The 15,578-nt window shown below is 50.0% G+C and overlaps 1 protein-coding gene across 6 annotated transcripts; it reads right to left on the reverse strand.

Moving 5' to 3' along the window:
- Window positions 1-910: 910 nt before the first annotated feature.
- Pigv (phosphatidylinositol glycan anchor biosynthesis class V) lies at window positions 911-12,281 on the reverse strand. 6 transcript variants are annotated; one of them, XM_051171251.1, is made up of 5 exons: window positions 11,552-12,109; window positions 9,494-9,605; window positions 6,175-6,269; window positions 5,148-5,550; window positions 911-1,355 (listed from the first exon to the last, which is right to left on the reverse strand). In XM_051171251.1, exons 2-5 carry the CDS (start codon window positions 9,569-9,571, stop codon window positions 1,077-1,079), a joined length of 855 nt encoding a protein of 284 aa, XP_051027208.1. In that variant the 5' UTR covers window positions 9,572-9,605; window positions 11,552-12,109; the 3' UTR covers window positions 911-1,076. The 6 variants fall into 6 exon arrangements, with proteins under 6 accessions (XP_051027208.1, XP_051027205.1, XP_051027204.1 ...); XM_051171248.1 differs by having other exon boundaries at window positions 5,148-6,269; window positions 11,970-12,109; XM_051171247.1 differs by having other exon boundaries at window positions 5,148-6,269.
- Window positions 12,282-15,578: the final 3,297 nt, after the last annotated feature.

The raw sequence follows: 15,578 nt of genomic DNA on the forward strand, positions 1-15,578 counted from the left end.
TTTAATTTACACATAGAGGGACTGGAGAGCTGTCTTACTTGTTAAGATTACTGGGTGTTCTTTCAGAGGACCCAGGTTCAATTCCCAGCATCCATTTGGCAGTTCACAACTGTCTGCAATTCCAATTTGAGGGAATCCAACACCCTTACATAGACACACATGCAGGCAAAACAGCAATGCACATAAAGTAAATATTTTTTAAAGATTACACACAGGGCTGGACAGTGGTGGTTCATTCCTTTAATCCCAGCACTCAGGAGGCAGAGGCAAATGGATCTCTGAGTTCAAGGTCAGCCTGGTCTACAGAGTCAATTATAGGACAGCCAGGGCTACATAGAGAAACCCTATCTCGAAAACCCAAAAAACAAAACCAAACAAAGAAAAAGAAAAACAAGTATGAAAAAACAAACAAATAAAAAATAGGACTTACACATAGGTCAGCAGTGGGCTTAAGACTGCTTAATGCAGCTAACTGTGGTGGCACACACCTTTAATCCCAGCACTTGGGAGGCAGAGACAGGCGGATCACTGTGAGCTCGAAGCTAGCCTGGTCTACAAAGCGAGTCCAGGACAGAGAACCTGTCTCAAAAAAGGCCAAAAACAAACAACAAAAGACTGCCTGGCCGGGCGTGGTGGCGCACGCCTTTAATCCCAGCACTCGGGAGGCAGAGGCAGGCGGATCGCTGTGAGTTCGAGGCCAGCCTGGTCTACAAAGTGAGTCCAGGATGGCCAAGGCTACACAGAGAAACCCTGTCTCGAAAAACCAAAAAAAAAAAAAAAAAAAAAAAAAAAAAAAAAAAAAAAAAAAAGACTGCCTGATGCTTGCGCCCAGGGAGATTTGAGGCAGCTCCACTCAGCAGTGAAAACAGTTACTGCTCTACACTGTACCGTGCGCCCCCTCCGCCCCCGAGAAGGGGCTCCTGTGCTCACCGTCTCCTCTCCTAACTGGCCTCCAGAGACAGGAAGACCATAATGGACAGTGCTGTCAGGATGTGTGGGCAGTCCCAGCCAGGATGTCTTGTAGCTTTCAGACCCTGGGTTACATCAGCTTCTAGCTCATCCCTTGAGACTCCAGGTCAAGTCCAAGGCAGGAAGTTGCAATGGAGGAGTAGTCCCAGGAGCCAGTAGGTCAGGAAGTAGGCCAGAACGCACTTTGTGACTGGAGAACAAGTCTTCCAGTTGTATAGGAGTTCCATGAGACAGTTTCTGAGGGGCTTCTGTCCTGGTGGGGAGTGCTCAAGAGGCCTCCCAGGTGCAGTGTCCACAGATCTCAACAGTGGTTCGTGACTCTGAAGCAAGTGAGCTGAAAACCAGTACATAATAGGAGTGGAAGAGCCCAAAAACCGGGTGAGAACCTAGAAAAGCCATATTGATTGGAGCATCAGTGACGTGCCTGGATGAGTCATGGCCTGACACTAGGAAAGCAAATTCAGCAAAGCGGCCTGATGAAGATGTGTGCACCACCAGCCCAGCAGACCTGAGTTACCAATCATCGGTCTCAGTATAATCACAAGTATGGGCCGACCAATGCTAACCACGCTATGTGATCTGATTTTAGCCCATAGTCTCTAAGTTTTTGTCTGTGTTGGAGGCCAGGAACCCGAGGAGGCTTTCTCACAGGGGATGGCGCAGAGAGAAGTGGCAAGTCTTGGTTCAGCCTTTCCCATCTCAAGGGAGCTCTAAGCTAAGTCTCCAAGTGCTCTGACCTACCTTGTCTGAGCTTGCCTGGCACTCACTTTACAGGTGAAGCAGCCACAGCCACAGATTGCTGTTTTTTACTTCCTCTAACCACTTGGCTCAGAGAACATCACAACTGTCAATATACGTCTTTGAGAGAGGGCTGGTCAGTGTGGGGACAAGACTTTCCTGGAGACAGTCAAGAACTTTATAACTGGATAGAAACTCAAGCCCCTAATCCTGTACTGCCACCACCATCCCAAAACCTGGACAAGATGTCTATCACCTGTGCTCAAGACTCACACCCCGGCTTGTACCCATTCCTTCCCCCATCTGCCTAGAATGTTTTTTGCTGCTGCTTTGTTTTGGAGACAGAATTTTATGTAGTGCATGTAGTCAAGAGTTTTGGAATTTTGATTTCTTTAAAAAACACAGAAATGCATGGTGGCACACACCTGTAATCCCAGCATGCATAAGGCAGAGGTGGGTGGGTCTCTGTGAATTCAAGGCCAGCTGGGTCTACAAAGCGAGTCTAGGACAGCCAGGGCTACACAGAGAAACTGTGTCTTGAAAGAAAAAAAAAAAAAAAGGAGCCAGGCGTGGTGGTGCACGCCTTTAATCCCAGCACTCGGGAGGCAGAGGCAGGCGGATTGCTGTGAGTTCGAGACCAGCCTGGTCTACAAAGTGAGTCCAGGATGGCCAAGGCTAAACAGAGAAACCCTGTCTCGAAAAACCAAAAAAAAAAAAAAAAAAGAAAAGAAAAGAAAAAAAACAAAACAAAACAAAAGACTCAGAAATATTCTAAGAACATGTTTTCGTTTTAATCCCAGGTGTGGTGATAACGGGCTGCTTTGCAGCAGCTGACTATGATTTGCCTCCTGCTCTGGAAGGGGCATGATTTTGCCAGCTGCAGACAATTTCTGTGATTGTGACATTTGGAATTCTGGGGCCGTTTCAGAGGGTATAGAAATGCTAAGACCCCAAGAAGCGGGGTGGTTGCTGGTTGTGGTTTGTTAAGTAACCATGTGCAAAGAAGAAACAGGAAGAATGAATTAGATATCCTGAAAGCAAAGATCAAACTTTCCCCAAGGAGCTCGATGCCCCGATTCAGCAGGGAGTAGTTTAACAATAAAGTCACCCCCTTTCAGACCTCTGACTTTATTGAGGGATCTCTTTCCTTTCCTCTCTATCTTTTTCTCTTATCTAGGGTTGGGGGTTAAAAGGGTGAAGAAAAGGGGCAGAGAAGGGCAGAAGAAAGAGGAACCCACAAAGTGGCAAATGATGGCTCCAAGTACAGGCTGATCTCAGTCTATGTATCTGAAGATGGTTGTGAAGGGATCTTTTGAGACAGTTTCTCCCTGAACCTGGACTTCACTGATTGGCTAAACTGGCTGCCAGCACACCCTGGGTCCTCCTGTCTCTCTCCCAGCACTAAGACCACAGATGAGCACCACTATGCCTAGCTCTTACGTGGGTGCTCAGTTGAGGATGCAGCTTCAGCTTGGGCTGTAGGCTCTTCATCAACTCAGCCATCGCCCTACTCCTACATGCTTGTTGTTGTTGTTTTGTTTTTAGAGACAGGGTTTCTCTGTGTAGCTTTGGCTGTCCTGGGCTCACTTTGTAGACCAGGCTGACCTCCAACTCACAGCAATCCCCCTGCTTCTGCCTCCCCAGTGCTGGCATTAAAGGTGTGCGCCACCATGCCAGGCCTCACATGCCTCTTATATGGGAAGTTGCTTTTGTTTTTCTGTCTTCAGAACACATTTAAAGTATGATGCCTTCCTCCCTTAGTGAATTAAGTACTTTTCCACATCCACAATAAATACACAGATTGTGTGGTCAGCTCTCTTCTTTCATCTTGTGGAGTCAATCAGGCTTGGCAGCAAGTGCCTGCATCCACTAAACTATTTTACTCCCCTACATCTTTACTTCAGAGCTGGGGATTGAACTCAGGGCTTCTCACATGCTAGGCAAGTACTCGACCACTAAGTTATTCTCTCAACTCACCTGCAGTACTTTATCTGAACTTTCATTTGATTTCTTGAGCAGGATCTCGATGCGTAGGTCTGGCTGGCTGGGAATTTACCCTGAATTCAGGATGTTCTCCCTGCCTCTGTTTCCCAAGCAATGGAGCTACACATGTGTCACCATGCCTGGGTGGATTTAATTTTTTGTTTGAGACAGGATTTCACTATGTAGCCCCAGCTGGCCTCAAACTGGTCTATGACCTACCCACTGGGATGAATTTTTTGTTTGTTTGTTTGTTTTGAGACAGTTTCTTTGTGTAGCCTTTGTTCTGCAACTCACACTGTAGAACAGGCTGGCCTTGAACTCAGAAATCAGCCTGCCTCTGAGTGGGACCAAAGACATGTGCCACTACCACCAGCTAATTCCTCCCCCGCTCCCCCCAGACAGGTTTTCTCTGTGTAGCCTTGCCTGTCCTGAACTCACTTTGTAGACCAGGCTGGCCTCAAAACTCAAGCGATCCACCTGTCTCTGCCTCCCAAGTGCTGGGATTAAAGTCGGCGCCACCATACCGGCCCTCTAATTCTTACAGCACTAGTATAATTTGAAATAAGCAAATGGGTTCTATAAAGCTCAGGATGGCTTTTGTTTGTTTGTTTTTTGTTTTTTCGAGGCAGGGTTTCTCTATGTAACAGGTCTGGCTGTCCTGGAACTCGCTCTGTAGTCCAGGCTGGCCTCGAACTCATGGTTATCCGCCTGCCTCTGCCTCCCAAGTGCTAAGATTAAAGGCGTGCACCACCACGCCAGGCCCTTGTTTTTGTTTTTTTTGAGGCAGGGTGTCACTAAGTAGTGAGTAGTGCCTGAAACTCACAGAGATTCCCCTGCCTCCACCTTCCAAGCACAGAGATTTCAGGTAGTTTTATGCAGTGTTAAGAAAGGACCCGAGGTCTTCAAGCATTCTAGGAAAGCAGTCTACCGAGCTGGCTAGCCCCTAGCTTTACCTGCCTCCTATGTCTGCCTCCCTGTTCATACCATGGACTCACTACGGCAGTAATTTTTTTTAAAAAATATTTTTATTTAATTTTAATTTATGTGCATTGGTGTGAGGGTGTCAGATCTTGGAGTTACAGACAGTTGTGAGCTGCCATGAGGGTGCTGGGAATTGAACCCGGGACCTTTAGAAAAGCAGACAGTGCTCTTAACCACTGAGCCAACTCTCCAGTACGGCAGTAATTTTATCTTACTTGTGTCCCATCCTCAGAGTTCTGATTCAGATTCTAGAACAAAGAACGCCCTAGGCTTGTGCTTGTCTAGCTATTTAGCCTATGCAGATATGAAAAGTGTTTTGTAGTTCAGGCTGAACTTCAATTTAAAACCCTCCTCCTCCCCAGTGCTGGGATTACAGCTGTGCCTGACCTTGTCTGTTGACTACAGGCGGCATGAGTAGCTCTCTTGTCTAAGGTTTCAGCTGCACTCACACAGCATCCCAGGCAGACCCGCCTCACCTGAACATGCATGCACAGACCTCCGAAGAGCAGCAGCACTGCAGCGTGGACCAGGTACACAAACACCTTTGGACTGAGGAAGCCAGGGCGGGGCTTCTCCAGCCTCTCACTGTCCTTGCTCCTTTGCAGCCCAAGTGTAAGGCAGAACCAAGGGTGGGTGCTCACGAACGTCCAGGCTGCCCATACGACCAGTACAGCCACTGGTGTAGCCAGCAGAAAATTGGGCAGCTGCCTGAGCTCATAGTAGCGCAGAAGACCAACATTCCAGTAGACATCCTGGATGTAGCTGTATATCAGAGGAAGGTCCCAGGAGCACCACGGGGGCTCATTCTCTCCTGCAGTCCGGTAGCCTTTGTCCACAGCTAACTGTACCAAGGGCTCAGGAATGGAGTGGGCTGAGCCTCGTAAACAGAACTGGGTGTAGGCATAATACTGAAAGAGGGCAAAGGGTAGGCTGACTGTGAGCACTGACAAGCACAGAGAGGCCAGCAGCTGGATGAGCTGTTTCCAGGGGTTCAGTACCACAAGAGAAGAAAAAAAGCCTCTGCACTGAGAATGCAAGAGGAAGCCAACACTGACCAGCCCATTGGAGCGCACACCAGTGGCAAGAGCAAAGAGCAGCCCACTAGCCCAGCCCCGGGCCCTCTCCAGCTGCCCCATGGCGCTAAATGTTAGGAAGGCAAACAAAGCTTCTGAGTAGCCAGCTGCCAAGAAAACATTGGCAGGGCTGAGGCAGAAGAGCAGCGCTGCAATAAAGGCTTGGCGGGGACACTGCAAAACCAGACAACCCAAGTCGTGAAGTGTGACTGCAGCCAGCACAGAGAACAGGAAGTTGAGAAGTGCTACTGAGACCAGCAGGCAACTGCGCTGGTTCAAGAGGCCCTGCAAGGGTCTCAACAGTTCAGTTCCCATCAGCAGGACCAAGGGGAAGCCAGGGAAGAAGGCATAGTTGTGCTCATAAAGGTAGCCATGCTCAGCAATAAACAGGAAGTGTTCTGCATCCCAACGAGACAGACCACCCAGAAAACCTTCTATAAGCTGATCCACAGAGCCGGAGGGGGCCAGGCGGGGAGGAGAAAAGGCATCTGCATGGTGGTCTGGGATGATGGTGTTGAAGAGTGCCTGTGGGGTGAAGGAGAACCAGGATGACGGTGAGTAACTGGAAGAATCACCACGTAATAAAATGGGAAGGACGGACGTGTTGGGGTGTGTGTGTGCACACACACACATGTGTAGGGCGCTCCAGTGCTAACTAGTAAACTCTAAGTTCAACACCAAGCAGGAGATGCCTGAGTCTACAAATGAGAAGCCAGATCAGGACTCACATAAATCGGATACGTAAGCAGGGCTGGTATTCCCAGGTGTGAGACTGAAGGAGATGCCCGGGGAGAAGGCAGAGGTAGAGTCGAGATCCGAGGATGGAGCCCATCAAGGATAAGGTGGAGTCCTCATGGAAGGAGTAAGGATCCAGCATAGAAAGAAGGAAGCCAGGCATGTTAGCTCGAGCCTTGACTCTTGAACTCAGAAGCCAGAGGCAGGCAAGGCAGCCTGGTCTACAGTGAGTTCCAGGTAGAGAAGCAGGAACAGTGAGGGATGAGTGAGGTGTGGGAAGCCCAGGGGTGAACAGTATCTTAGAACCAAGTGAAAAGCAGGATTGAGAAATGGCTGAATGCTGCTCACTGGCCCAATAAGATAGGAAGTGAAAACTGAGCACTGACTTCACTAGCATTTAGGTCAATGGTGACCCATTAGAGCTATTTCAGCAGAATGGGGTAAGAGAAGCTGCCTGGCCGGGCGTGGTGGCTCACGCCTTTAATCCCAGCACTTGGGAGGCAGAGGCAGGTAGATCTCTGTGAGTTCAAGGCCAGCCTGGTCTACAAAGCCAGTCCCGGACAGCCAAGGCTACACAGAGAAACCCTGTCTTAAAAACAAACAAGAGAAACAAAACAAAACAAAAAACCAAAGGGGGTACTGCCTAGCTAACAGAAAATGGGAGCTTATGCATGCAGTGGTTTTGTTGTTGTTTTTTTGAGAAAGGTTTCTCTGTGTAGCCTTGGTTGTCCTGGACTCACTTTGTAGACCAGGCTGGCCTCGAACTCACAGCAATCCGCCTGCCTCTGCCTCCCAAGTGCTGAGATTAAAGGCGTGCGCCACCACGCCCAATGCTTGCGTTTTTTGTTTTTGTTTTTTTTTTTTAAAGATTTTATTTATTATGTATACAGTATGATCAGATCACATTATAGATGGTTGTGAGCCACCATGTGGTTGCTGGGAATTGAACTCAGGACCTCTGGAAGAGCAGTCAGTGCTCTTAACCACTGAGCCATCTCTCCAGCCCTTGTTTTTGTTTTTGTTTTAATGGGTAGCTGTAGGCATGGAGGAGGCAGATCACTATATTTACCAAGACTAGACTTCTGTCTCAGGGTAAAGCAGGTGCTGGGACAAAAGAGCATATGCATGCATGGCAATGACTGCCACAGTGGAACAGACTCAGCTTCGTGAGACAGGAAACTGAAAGCCACAGAAACATGGTAGGTTCCATGGATTACACAGCCAGAGAGAATGAAAAATCAGATCTGAGGGAACAGGAGTGAGCTGCAGAGACAGTGGTCAAAGAGTGAGGTGCATAAAACAGACTCTGCAGCAGGAGCGGGCTATGGAGTGATGCTACGGGAGCAGTGAAGACAAGATCCCTGACAGGAAGTAGCACAGTGCCGTGAGGGACCAGGGCAGAGAATGTGTATCTTCTTAGTACTGAAACCGCAGACACCAACAGAAGTAGTTCCAGAAAGAGTGCTAGTGAACCAGGAGTCAAAACCTTCAAAGAATAACTCATTGACAGAGATGCCAGCAACGACGCAGAGTGGCTAGGGGAAGCTCTGACAGCATGCGCTTTAGAGCTGGAAGGGGTGAGCAAAGAGAGGACGAGATCCAATCTATTGTTACACGTCTTTCTGCCTCACTGGTTGTCAGCTACTTGAGGGAAAACATGGCCTTGCACAACTCAGCACAGTTTTGGGAACAGGTACTCACTATAACTTTGGTGGCTGAACTTCAGGGATTTGAGGAAATACACTGTTTCCAAGCTCACACTGAATGAGGCCCCAGCTGTCCTGGCTCCCTGTCCCAGATGCTGACTAGCTGCACTGTTCCTGTGGTTCTGCCAGGAACTCAGCTGATGCTGGGCCAGAGCCATCACCAAGCCAGGCTCCCCAGCCTAGCAACAAGAGCACAGCTCACTTAAAGGCTCACTCTCTTCTTGGTCAGTTTCTTCATCAAGTCACTCCAGTGAAAAGAAATGGGATAGGGGTGACAAGCACAGGTAACAGCACTCGCCACCAAATTAAAGACACTTTAATCCCCAAAGCCAGCAAACCCTGAAGTGCTTCATTTAATAGGAGAGGAAGGATTCAGAGCTAGAAGCTCAGAGGGGGTTAAAAATAGGGGAGAAAAGAAAAGGGTTCTACAAAGGAAGCAGCTTGGAGCCCCAGATATGGGTGATACACACACACACAGATACACAGACACACACACACACGGATATACACACACACAGACACACATTGTGTTAATTCAGCAGCTCTAGGGTGTTGACCTATGTTCACTCATGATCATAAACTCAGGGCCTACCAAGTACAAAGCACTATGCTAGGCACCAAATAATTCATACCTGTGTGATTTTGATTAAAATATGTATCAAGACAGCCTCAGCCGGGCGTGGTGGCGCACGCCTTTAATCCCAGCACTCGGGAGGCAGAGGCAGGCGGATCGCTGTGAGTTCGAGGCCAGCCTGGTCTACAAAGCGAGTCCATGATGGCCAAGGCTACACAGAGAAACCCTGTCTCGAAAAACCAAAAAAAAAAACCAAAAAAAAAAAAAAAAAAAAAAAAAAGACAGCCTGGGGGCAGGGGGTGGCAAAAGGGCAAACATACTGAGAACTGAGTGGCTGAGACAGCAAGGAGAAGAAGGGAGTCACTACTGATGAATATTTACACACAGTCGCAGAACTTTGGAAAGGCCGCCTCCCTCCCACTCAGGTAACACAGAACTCAGACTCCAAATAAGGGAACCTTGGGCAGTACTTTAAGCAGTCACACACACACCTTTAAAAGCACCCGGTTGGTAAGACCATCAGCTACCCAAGGCTGTTAGGAAAACCCCTGCTGCTGCTTCATGGTCAACAGCACTGCTAAGGCTCTTGGCCACTCTCCAGCTGCCAGGCCTAGTGTGTCAGGGTCCAACCACACACCGAGGCACACCGGAAGTGAAGAATGAAAACCACTTAGTCTTCATTCCTAGCTCAGTCATACAGCGAGAGCATATCAGGGAAAGGATCAGAGACTGACCTGTAACGCTAGAGTCAGGACACGGCAGCTCACTGCAAACCTCAGCACCTCTTTCTGGTAAGGGTCCAGGGCCCACATCCTCACACCATCAGGACTGAGCTTCCTCAGGCTTCTAAACTCCAACACCCAAGGAAGAAAATGTCACACACGGGCCAAAAGCAAATCAATAACATTTTCTTCACAGGAGCCATCCCCTTCAACATTACTATGGCAAACCTGACTTCCCAGAGGAAAGACTCATCCTGAAGGCAGGTGGACCACTGGGTGTCACTTTGAAGCAGGATACTGGAAAGCTAAGCTTGCAGAACTTTAAAAGCCTCTTCAATGCTTTTAGGTGGGAGTCAAAGGTCTGGGTTCAAGTCCCAGGCTTCACTTGCAAGCTCACATTTAGTCCCTGTGAGTCCTTTATATGTAAAATAGGTGACGCTATTCTCCACCCCCAACCTCACCAATTTGTCACTGTGGTAAAATGGACTAAACTACAAAGCACAACACAAATCAATGTTGTGGCTGCTATTATTTGGTGTGTGCACTTTCCCTCTTGCCCAGAATAATAAAATAATTCCCAAACCAGAGTCCCCGAAGTGGGGCACAGAACCACACTAGAAGCCTGTAATAACTACACATGCCAGCCTGGCGCTCTGATGTGTGTTCAGCTGGTCTGTTAAATTAAGTGGCGAAGGAAAAGAAAACCACTGCTCAGCAGGACTTCGGCCAGCTCCCATCGCTAAAACAAACTCAAGGCAAAGACAGAGTCTACCACTAGGGCTATTTCCCATCTCGGAGGGGGTGGCAGCAACATACAAAACCCAAAGCCACTCTGAGGCACATAATGCACTTCAAGGCTTTTTAAAAAAAAAAAAAAAACCAATTTAAAAGCAGTCATGGCTCCTTCTGTGCTTAAGCAAGAAGAGCCGGAAGCCCCCTTTCTTCTCTCAGGTGGCTAACACCCTCTAAGCTTTTAGGCTTCACTTGCTTTCCAGAATGTTCTGATCCCACTAGATTGCCCTATGCTGTCACTGCCTCTTACCCTGCCATTTTTACATTGCTATCCTTTACTTATGAGCACAGTGGCTTTGAATCCTAGTTGTCCCAGGACCTAGCATGTAAAGGGACAGCGTAGCAAGGGCAGGATACGGCATCACCAGTTCTGAGTCTAGATCTAAAGTCACTGGTCCAAGTACTCCCCCTCTCATATTTCATGTTAAAAAGCAAGATGGCCCAAAAGGTCCAGGCACTTGCCACTCTGGTGACCCACAGAACTGAAGGAGAGAAGACACCCCCACAAGTTGTCCTCTGTCCTCTTCACTCAGGTGTGCCATGGTGCACCTGTAGCCACACACATATACACAAACAGATGCACGCACACACACACACACACACACACACACACACACACACACACAAAGCAAATGACAAAGTCACAGAAACCATGGGAGAAAATAAAATCCTCCATCAAGGGGACAAGATTGGCTAACAGCGACAGTACTCCCTTCGTAGCACAAGGGGGCACCTGCTGCTTGCTTCATCACCAGGAGGCCTAGAAAAAAACAGGGCCACCGCTCACCTCCCAACTTCACATAGGTTTCCTCATGAAAATTCAGTCTAAAGTAAAGCTTCTGAACATCCCAGGGAGCATTATTTTCAGACTAGAGACGCCGTCTCCAACACCAGATTCGCTAAACCCAAACAGGTCACAGGAAAAAACCGCACACCCAACTCCTTCTCTGCCCTAGGATGAATCCGTTCTTTTCTTCACCGGCCTCCCAGCCGCATGCATAAGGGATGCAGGGAAAGGAAAAGTACTGAACCCACCTTTGCATTCTGACTAGACTCTCATTCTCTTTCATTCAAACTCTGGACTCAGTGGCCGCAGGCGATGCAACCCGCACTTAAGTTTACAGTTAAGCCAAGTAAAATCAAGACGAGTAGCGCTCTCGCTGTTTGCCAACTTCCATTTGAAAGAAGCCCCTTGTCAAATCACTCCTAACTGGCAGGATGCTTAGAACTAGTTTTTCCCGTGAGATCTCATTAGACACCAGTTAAGAGCATAATTACCATCGCCATTTTATGGATGTGAAAACTGAGGAGCGACACGCCCACCACGTCAAGCGCCTCATGCTCGGCGTTCTAAACCTTATCGCCAATGTCACGAGCGCGTTTTGCCAGAAAGCACAAAGGGTATGTATTCCTTTCCGGACAGGACAACCCATGTCTCCAAGGCCTAGCCCGTACTTCTTCCAACGACAGCGTACGTTGTTGCTGAAAGCGTACGGTGATGGGGGGCTATCTGGGAAAGCCTGCTGAACTGGGGTCCTGGACTCTCTGGGTAAGGCTAAGCATCCTCAATGGGGTGATGCACTCTGCCCCAGAGGCCTCGCGGCCCCCTTCTGCTAAGCCCCTCGGTGCAGGGAACCCGTTCCAGCCTGCACTTTGCGGACACAGTTCGTCCCCGGGATGGGATATCGACCCTCACCCCAAGGGAGCCACAGCCCAGGGCTTCGTCCCGAGGGAACCGCGCGGGGCCGGGCCAGGCAACAGGGCCGGAAGCAGACGAGGGCCGGAGGCCGCAGAGGAAGAGGCGGCGCCGGAGGCCGCAATGGCGGAGGGGCGGGGCTCCTCTGCAGCCTCCGCCTAATTTCTCTCGGCCTCAGTTTGACAGCTTCCCTCCCCGGAGAACGCCAGAGCTCCAGAGCTGGCGCCGGGTCTCCTCCGCGCCCGCGCGTCCAGACCACCCCCGCGGAGCTTCCAACCTCAGCACCTCCATCCGGGTCCCGAGCGAGCGTCCCGCGCCTGCGCGCTGGCTCCGCCGACGGCGGCCCCGCCCCCCTCCTGCCCGGACTCGGAACGCCCCGCCTCCCTCCTCGGCGGCCATGTTGACCCCGGCTAGGGCGGGGGCCAAGTCTGTGCGTCGCACCTTCCAGGCGTGGTGACACCTGAGGAGTTTGCCTCTCGCTCGCCGTCAGTTTGCTTGCGCGCGGGCGCTGCGCGCTCAGTCGCGGCTCTCGCCCCTGTCCCATCACGCAACCGGCCCCTCTGACTTGCCGGCGTGGGCCGAGGCTGGACCAGGGCACTGCCCCAGACCTATTCCCTGCGGCCAGAGCCGCGCGTTCTCTCCTGTTCCACCACATCAGCTCCGCACAGGGCCTGGCACAAAACAGTCACCATGAATAGGCAAAAGAAAGCCTCCTTGGGTTTGTTTTGTGGCAAGCAGCGCTACCCTGCACCCGGGTGCGAAGAAAGTGGGGGAGGGAAACCCCCGACTTTGCCCTCCTCTGGCTATGGAGGACTCTACCCTGCTTTAGTTCTCAGTCGCACTTCAGGTGATTTGTCTAGGACGTGGAAGGAAACCTCAGAGAACACCCCCGAGGACTCCTCCCTCAAGCAGTTTCTGTCGTAGGAGCTGGCGCCAAAAAAAAAAAAAAAGGAAGCTAATTCAACAAAACCGTCTGTTGGGGAGGAGCAGCCAGTTGGTACCCCTGTAACGGAAACTGTTAGAACAACTTTGCACCCTCCGTAGAGGAAACAGATAATAAATCCTTCTCCGTTGGTGGACTTCTTGTTTCTCAGGATTCCAAAGCCGCCTGTGGTTTCAGTTATCTGTCTTCTCAACGTAGTAGCTTGGGTCTGGGTTAACCTCTGGCCACAGCCCTTAGCTGAGGGAGGGGTTTATCTTCTTCAACAGCCACAAATGTGGGTGGGAACAAAGAGATGGTCGCTATCTCTCCCAGCAAAGGGAGCTAGCCCACCTCAGCTCGGTGGGGGCCGGGCGCTGTAGCTATCATTTCAGGCCCTGGGACTTAAAACTGCGCCCTGGATATTTATGTGTAAGGTGGATAGAGTATAAGGGACGTTTTAGTGGTTGGTAAAGAGAAAGGGGGGAGTTTACAAAGTCATTCTTCCAGGTTTTTCTGCGCGGAAACAAACGGCGGTCGTTGCCAGCCCTGTGAGAGAGATGGCAGTGCGTCTCTGGGCACACTTGTGACTAGGGCCCAAGGCTATGCCTTGACTCTCTGGAGCCTCCGCAGCACTCAGCCTTTAAAGACAAAACGGAGAAGTGAACTGTCCTTGCTGTGTGACTTCACAAGGGGGAAAATGGCATCAGATTCCCTCAGAATCTGCCTGTAAAAATGGCAGGGGTCCTCTTGCGAGGAGAAGCGAGAGTGTTTGCTGAAACACCCTTAAAAGGTAGAACTTTGTCTGGGTCTTCCGTGGCAGCTTGGCTGCAATTTCTCCTTCGCGTCCTTTCCCAGCTGCCCAACCCCCTCCTCTTCTGCTGTTTCTGGCTCCGGCTCCTACAGGAAAACAAGGAAGCTGAATCTCGTGAGCTCTGGAAACCCTGACACTCCGGCTCTTTGGACTGGAGGGTGGCAGGGGCTCGTAGAGCTCCAAGGCTGTGAGCGGTGAGAGAGGCAGCACCACGCACTTTGCCTTCTGAGTCTGCAGTTAAAATGGAGCCTTCATCCACGCAGCCCCTGAGCCACTAAAGTAGAGACAGCAAGGGAAACAGCCAGCCAACTCCCAGGACGCCAGAAAGAGCACATCTCCCGCCGCCGTCCCACCCCCACCCCGCAACACCATCAGGGAACAGCCTCACCACACAGGTTCCTAAGCAGGTCCATGCAAAGCAATGCGCCGCTACTTCTAGAACTCTAAGATTCAAGAGGATGGCGTCGTTTTTGTTGTTTGAACTTGCCTGCCTCAGCGTCTGCTGATCTTCTTGCTTGAAACATTATCACACCAGACCGTTGTTTGGCTTCAGGGACAAACTCCACATCCACATCTGCCACCAGGTCCTGGTTTTTGGTTTTTCGAGGCAGGGTCTCTCTGTGTAGCCTTGACTGTCCTGGACTCGCTTTTGTAGACCAGGCTGGCCTCGAACTCACAGGGATCTGCCTGCCTCTGCCTCCCGAAGTGCTGGGATTAAAGGCGTGTGCCACTATGCCTGGCCCTCCCTTTCCTGTTTTTTTGTTTGTTTGTTTTTTTCGAGACAAGGTTTCTCTGTGATAGCTTTGGCTGTCCTAGACTCACTTTGTAGACCAGGCTGGCCTCGAACTCACAGTGATCCACCTGCCTCTTCCTCCCAAGTACTGAGATTAAAGGCGCGCGCCACCACGCCCGGCCCCCTTTCCTGTTTTTAACACCTTCCATTTTATCCTGTCCGTGTCATTTCAGTACTTATTTTCCTCGTTTGGAATATTAGCTTCTGGATATAATGGAAAGTCAGGGCAATCTTTCCACCCTGGAGAAGGCAGCTTGGGCAGGGGGTGTGTCACTCAGTGACAGAGCACGTGTCCTGGGCTTAATCCCTAGCGCCACAGAAACAACAAAAAGGTCCCTAAGGCAAGTGCCCAAGGGCACAGGCGTCTCAAATTCATGTTTCTGCCTTCCAAGTCAGCTCTAGTAAATATTAGTGAGACCCAGTCTTGCTATGTAGCCTAGGGTGTCCTTGAACTCACGATCCTCCCCAACACAGCCAGGACTGGGGTTACGTACCTGAGCCAGCTACTTCATGTTACTGAAATTGTTCCCAAGTTTATACATTAAAAAAAAAAAGAGTCCTTAGGAACTGTATTTAGTATTCTATATAAGGTACACCAAGTCCTAAATACGCTTTCTCTTTCTTCTAGTGGAAGCATGGCGTACCACAGGTGCTGAGGAAGACGTGTTTAGTCTTTGCCCTCACAGGATTTGTGGGTGATTAGCATAAAGTACTCTTTAAAGACAAGCTATCCTAACCCCATGTCCAGAGAACAATTTCCCACTGAAGAGAAGTCAGGCTCACCTTCCTGAAACAATCTGATAACTTTATTCCTCCTTGCCTTGTTTCCTGCCTCCACACCTGAGATCAGCTGGGCCCGATTGGGCAGAAACAGCCCCCAGCGCATCTGTTTCCTATCGTTGTGTTTCCAGGCAGTAAACTTTTTTTTTTGTTCTGTTTTGTTTTCAAGACAGGGTGTCTCTGTGTATCCTTGGCTGTCCTGGACTCGCTTTGTAGACCAGGCTGGCCTAGAACTCACAGCAATCTGCCTGCCTCGGCCTCCCACAGGTAGCAAACTTTCTAAAGCCACCTAACTATGGGATT

This window comes from Acomys russatus, chromosome 29, assembly GCF_903995435.1.
Source record: "Acomys russatus chromosome 29, mAcoRus1.1, whole genome shotgun sequence".
Taxonomy (NCBI): Eukaryota; Metazoa; Chordata; class Mammalia; order Rodentia; family Muridae; genus Acomys; species Acomys russatus.